Source organism: Saccopteryx leptura, chromosome 6, assembly GCF_036850995.1.
Source record: "Saccopteryx leptura isolate mSacLep1 chromosome 6, mSacLep1_pri_phased_curated, whole genome shotgun sequence".
Classification (NCBI taxonomy): domain Eukaryota; kingdom Metazoa; phylum Chordata; class Mammalia; order Chiroptera; family Emballonuridae; genus Saccopteryx; species Saccopteryx leptura.
Genome location: NC_089508.1, coordinates 57,066,678 through 57,073,256, shown reverse-complemented (window position 1 = coordinate 57,073,256; position 6,579 = coordinate 57,066,678). Strand labels below are relative to the sequence as shown.

The following is a 6,579-nucleotide window of genomic DNA, read 5'->3' as shown; positions in this document are numbered from 1 at the left end:
TGGAATTGTTGTCACCATTCTATACTTTGCAGCTCATGTCCAAGTCCCAATGACCACTGCTTCTAGCTGGTAATGATTCAGGTAGACTGGAAAAGCCATTTGCAGCATGCGTGGATATGGAGCTTCTGTTCTCCTCTGCCTGGAAAGTTGAGACCAGGTTGCTTTTCCCTGGAGCTCTGCGACTGTGGCATGGTAAAGAGAACCTTGGGATACACTAAGCTGGGTGGCAAAGGTAAATTCATAATACAAGTTGGCAAAAGGGGGAAAGAGAGCTCTAAATTAGGAGTAGGTCCCAGCCTGAAATATGAGTGGGACGTTGAGGTAGGAGGGATAAAGGAAACACTATATATTAAGCAAAGCAGCAGAAAATAGGACTATCAACACCCACAACAGAGATCTTTGAGGGAAGAATAAAAAACCTGACTATTCAGGCAAAACATAGTTAAGTGGCCCTGCTTTATAAATTTTATAAAGTTACTTCCCTACTTTATAAATCACCATTACTGTGGAACTGGTGGGCAGTTAGAAAATTTTATTACTAACAGAGATACGAAAGTGAGCAGTAGGTATAAAAAGGTTGACTACCCCTGATATAGGTACATACTATGATTATTATGATGGGTCTCACTAATCCCATTACCTCCCAAAGACTCCACCTCTTAATTTTAACTTTGATACTGTGGCTTAGAAAGATTAAGTAACTTGCTCAAGGTCACATAGAGAGCCATCGTTCTAGAATCAAACCAGATCTGATTTCAGACCAGTTTTCTTAATCACTATAGTCTACAACCTCCCTTCTATTTTTATTAATAATAATGATCACTGCTTCTATGTATTGGCATTTACCATGTCCAAAGCAAGCACAGTGTTAAGTATTTCACATTATTAGGTTCATTTACCTTCCAAAACAACTCATTTTTGCCTGTTAGTGTGTATTATTTTCTCCATTTCCCATTACTATGTGAACTTGAATAAGTTACTATGACTAATCATAATTAGAAAGTTTATGTGACAGTTCTAGAGACTTATGTAAATCAACAAACACAGTACCTGTGGGTGTATACCCTGTAATTAAAATGTACATGTCCCATCCTGAAATCACCTTTGCATAAATTCAATTTAATCTATTAAAAATTATTTGGAAAAACAATTAATTTGCAAGGTAGTATCTCAGGCAGAACTAGCTGGCATACACACAAACACTGTGCAAAGTGCCTGAGCTCTCTTTTAACCTAAGCCATCTTTCTTAGAGAATTAACACATGTAAGTTTCAAAAGGAAGGGAAAGTGTCTCTTAAGTAAACACAGCCTAGGAACGCCAGATGTGGTCAAAGTGCCTCCAAAAGATGGCTCCAACAGCTCAGTGGGAGTCAGGAATGTATTTTCCCAATCAAATATCAGCACTTAAAAGATGGGTTGTAATGTTTTTTAAATGGAGGTATAAGATATATACAATCTTATATGTAATCATTAATGTATGCCTGCTAGATGATTTTTTTACATACCGGTACACCCCTGTAACCCCAACCAGATCAAGATGTGGAATATTTCCAACCCTCTGTAAGGTTCCTTGTAACCAAAGTGATTTTACAATCAACAACAATAAATAAATGTACTTAAAATCAGAACAAAAAACAAACAGAAAGCAAGTTAAGAAATTTCAAAAGCTGGGAACGGGAAAGCCAAATTTGGAATAAGGTATTAAGTAAGAATAAGACAAACCAACTTTTATCTTCTTTAATGGTGGGTGTAGAGTTCTGTGCACTCACATTCATTGTGTCCCTTTATTCTCACAATGACTTTGCGACACAGTATAAAGATTTAACCCTCTTTTGCACGTGAGGAAATAGAAACTTGTTCAGGGTTTCTGAGGATAACATATTTACCCAAAGCAGAAGAGAAAGGGAACTGGATCTTTTGAATTTGCGTAGCGGACTCAGCCACGTGGCAAAGGCAATGCGGGTGGAAAGAGTCCTGGAGTCAGGTTACTAAGCAGCTTCTCTCTTGCCCGCCCATCTGCGGGCGTTCCAGGCCTCAGGTATAAAGGCTACCTTGGCTGTCCTTGGACTGCTGTACTGGAACCCTGCCGCACGCCCTTTGAATTTCTCAGAGGCTGCGCGCCCCTCCTGGCCATTGCCCCCGGCAGAACGGTGAGAGATCCCTCTGACGCTGGACCTCAGGTACAGTAGGTGGGACCCAATGTACGTGTCTCCTCCGGGACTCATCCGAGGCGCCTAAAAAGGGAGAGTAAGCTGAATGTCCTGGAGGGGTATTTATTTCGCCTTGAGGACTAGCGCAATAATCCAAGGATTCAGGAAAGGATTGCACAAGCAAAGTACTTCCTGTCATCGAGTACAGCGCGAGGCCAACATTTTGAGAACCTCCGCCTTAGACCAGCTGGGGCCGATCGAGATTAAAGCCCCGAAATGTACACGACGACAGAATGGAGACAGGACAAAAGAACAAATGTTTTTCAGTCACCGAAACATAGTTTGCAATAGCAGCGTGAGGGGAGGGTTAGTTTGCATGGTCCCGAGGGAAGCAGGAGAAAGCACCCCAAAAGTAGAAGAAAAGAGACATGAATTGCTGTGCCCTGTGGGGCTCATTCTGATGACCCGTGTGCGCTTGTGCATTGCAGGCTGAGCAGGTCTAACACAGCGTTGCCCAGATCCGGCACCTGCCTCCGGATGTGGTGCCTGGAGCGGCTCAGCTTGGGTCCCGAGCGCCTCCCGTGGGGCGGGAACGGGTGTCTCCAGGGTCGCGTCCGCCGAACTACTGCAGTCAAACCCGCCCCGTGCTTGAACGTGCTCACCCCAGACCGCATCCCAGAGTTCTGCATCCCCCCGCGACTAGCGCCCTGCCCGGTTCTGGCTGCACTCCGTAACTCCTCGGTCAGAAAAGCAGGGAATGACGACGGCGCGGGGCGCACGGACTGGGACCCCCGCTCGCAAGCGGCGCTCTCGCTGCCGCACCTGCCCCGCGCGCGCACCGCCTACGGCTTCTGCGCGCTGCTCGAGAGTCCGCACACCCGCCGCAAGGAGTCGCTCTTCCTCGGGGACCCCGCAGCCATCGCGCTCCGCCCGCGGGCTCACACCTACGGTGGCAGCGGAGGAAAAGACGCCACCCTCGGGTCCCATGGCGGAGCCCTCGCCCTAGCTCCCGCGGTCCCCGGCGGCCCCTGCCCTCTCCGGAACACGCTCGCTCCGCGGCCCCGCGGCCACCGTCTCCTGCGTGTCCCCGAAATGCTACTGAACCGCGCGCTGCGGGCCCGGAGGAGTCGCGGCCTCACCCGCGTCCGCTCTGTGTCCAGCGGGGACGAAAACGAGGAGCACGTCGGTGGCTTGGGGTCCCCGGCTCGGACCCTCTCCGCGTCCCCTCCGCTGTCCCTCGGCCCCCGGCCTGAGCGCCTGGAGGCCGAGGGCACCGTGAGTCTGGGTCGCGCCGGCGGCGCCCTGCGCCTGGCCGCCGAGTACAGTCCGGCCAGCGGGCGCCTCCGCATCCGGCTGCTCTGTCCCGAGGGCCCGGCCGGAGGGGCCGCCGAGCCCCGCGCCGTCGGCTGCCGCGTCAGTCTCGTCCTGCAGCCGCCCGGCAAGACGCGCCAGCAGCGCAGCACAGTTGTCCGGCGGGGCCCTCGCAAGGCTCTCTTCGACCAGGACTTCTGCTTCGACGGGCTGTCGGAGGACGAGGTGCGCCGCCTGGCCGTGCGCGTCAAGGCCGAGAACAGGGGCCGCGGCCTGGAGCGGGGCCGCCTGCTGGGCCAGGGCGAACTGCTGCTGGGCTCCCTGCTGCTGCTCTGAGCGCGCCCAGCGCCCAGGCCAAGGCCCTGCCCGCGGGCGCTTTCTGCCTGAGGGTGACTCTCGGACCCTGACAGCCGCTTTGTACAAAATAAACGTATTTATTCTACTGAAGCCTTTGTTTCAGTCCAATATTGGCAGAGATGATACTGGATTAATTATCACAGTTAAGGATGTGATGTTTTGTGTAGATACCTTAAAAATTCTTTTTAGCAAATGGTATGGTGTTCTGCAGTAGGGGGTTCCAATGCAGATAGCCGTTTAATTGCATTTCATTTGTTCCCCCACAGTCATACTGGGAGACAATGAATTACATGAAGTAGTAAAACTTGAAAGTATGTTGGTAATCCATTTGCTCCAGGCTCCTCGTTTTGTGCTTTGTTCATTCCACAGCATCCACTGAAACCATTTGAAAAGGTTTATTACTTTGGAAGCATTGTTTAAGATCCTGTATTTAAAAAAATGAGGCCAAGAAAGGTGAAGTAACTTGTCCAAGGTCAACAGAGAATTATTAGTAGGAATTCCAAGCTGATATTCTTGGCTATATCTTGTGGGAAAAGCGTTGGAGCAATTAAAACCATTTTTGTATTCTAAGCTTAACTAATATAATAGTTTTACAAGTATTGTAATTCTTACACCCACCCTAAAGAAGTTGGCATTGCGACGTCATTTTACAGATGAGGATATTGAAGCACAGAATAAAGAGTGGCGTCAGGATTTGCACCTAGGTGATCTGTGTTGTGTACTCATTACTCTCTCTGATTAATACCATCGTGTCCCAAGGGCTCATCCCCCTAGTGTTATAAGAATGCAGCTTATATGTAAAATTGAGGACTCTGAGGTTGGGGACTCCTCACATTCCTCACCCTCTAGTGGAAAAAGCAAATCAGTTAAATGAGTAATTTATCTCATGTTAATGACTTCAGGCATTGAGAAGAGCTGGGACTAAGGCTCTGAAGAGAAAGCTAGCAGACCTCCTAAGAGAAAGAGGCGCCAGTCATGTTGGCACTATGTATGCAAATGTGCCAGGGAAGAGAGGCAAGAGTCTACCTATAACATTGTTCTACCTCTGACTGTTGATGACAATAACAAGTTTACTATGCTTCAAAGGATGATTTTCCTTCATCACATTGACTACCAGCCAGGCATATTTCTTTCTTTCTTACACATATGTGTCCTAAGTGAGGGTAGAAAATACTTAAATATTGCCTGGCCTCTGGTGGCGCAGTGGATAAAGTGTAAAGTGTCGACCTGGAATGCTGACGTCGCCAGTTCGAAACCCTGGGATTGCCTGGTCAAGGCACATATGAGAAGCAACTACTACAAGTTGATGCTTCCCGCTACTCACCACCCCCATCTCTTAAAAAGAGAGAGAGAGAGAGAGAATATTTAAATATTTGATGTGGTGTTAAATATGACTATATTATCAGTCTTGACTCAGAAATAATTTCTGCTTTCATTAAAATGTTGACAGTTTTATCCATTGGAGCTCATGAAAAAATGCTAAAGAAAAAGGAGTTGTAAGTTTCAGTAACAATTCAGGTATAAACTGAAAATGGGTTATTATGATAAGTATTTACAATGACAGTCATTGAATAAATGTGAAGAACAACTGAAGTCATTAACTGTCAAAATCAACCACATCCAGAAGCTAGAAGTGGTTGACCAAATTAGTGATGACATAATAGTACATAATAGTAGTTCAGATCTATCATGTGCTCTTCTATCTATTCTAAGTCATCAATTTTTGGCCTTCAAGGCAATAATTATTATTTTTTTTTTTTGTATTTTTCTGAAGCTGGAAACGGGGAGGCAGTCAGACAGACTCCCGCATGCGCCCAACTGGGATCCACCCGGCACGCCCACCAGGGGGCGATGCTCTGCCCCTCCAGGGCATCGCTCTGTCCGACTAGAGCCACTCTAGCGCCTGGGGCAGAGGCCAAGGAGCCATCCCCAGCGCCCGGGCCATCTTTGCTCCAATGGAGCCTTGGCTGCGGGAGGGGAAGAGAGAGACAGAGAGGAAGGAGAGGGGGAGGGGTGGAGAAGCAGATGGGTGCTTCTCCTGTGTGCCCTGGCCGGGAATCGAACCCGGGACCTCTGCACGCCAGGCCGACACTCTACCACCAAGCCAACCGGCCAGGGACAATAATTATTTTTTTTAAATGATTAACCTTCTTGGTTTTAGAACTTTGGTAGAGTAACTAATACTGACTTCACATATATAGTACTTTAAAAGGAAAATAAATGGAGAGTGAAAACCACTTGGCTCAATACAGGATTATTGCAGGGTTTTATTTTACTGATTTTTCTTCCCAAATAAAAACAAATTATTTTGATGGCTTAAATAGTAAATTCTTACTCCAGAAAACATTGCAATCACTATTATCACTAGGGTATATACAAGTAATAGTTTGGAGGCAGAAGAAGTGTCATTTTATTAAGGTAAACCACTGCACTTCAGGGACCTAAGTATTTCATGAAATAATGGTGGGTATTTCCAAACATTCCCAGTACCGTTGTTATGGTTGGTCAAAAGCCTAATCAACATAATTTTAAAATGACTAAAATAGAATCTAAGTAAAAAAAACCATGGAATTTTAAAGTTGTAAGAACAGTGAGAACTATTTTGTACAATTCTGTGTATCATAGAAAAGGATCAGAGAGGCAAATTGTAGATTGTCCAAAATCACAATTAGTAAAAGAGCTGCGGCTACAACCAATTCTATCTCATTTTGCTCTTCAACCTTGGACCACTAGTTCCATAAAGGGAGAAACATTTTCACATA

General features: G+C 46.7%; 1 protein-coding gene across 2 annotated transcripts; it reads left to right on the top strand.

Moving 5' to 3' along the window:
• Positions 1–1,196: 1,196 nt before the first annotated feature.
• Positions 1,197–4,510, top strand: C2CD4A (C2 calcium dependent domain containing 4A). Of its 2 annotated transcripts, none has more exons than XM_066343428.1 (2): positions 1,197–2,149; positions 2,638–4,510. In XM_066343428.1, the coding sequence occupies exon 2, from the start codon at positions 2,687–2,689 to the stop codon at positions 3,794–3,796; it is 1,110 nt and encodes a 369-aa protein (XP_066199525.1). In that variant the 5' UTR covers positions 1,197–2,149; positions 2,638–2,686; the 3' UTR covers positions 3,797–4,510. The 2 variants fall into 2 exon arrangements, with proteins under 2 accessions (XP_066199525.1, XP_066199524.1); XM_066343427.1 differs by having other exon boundaries at positions 1,198–2,179.
• Positions 4,511–6,579: the final 2,069 nt, after the last annotated feature.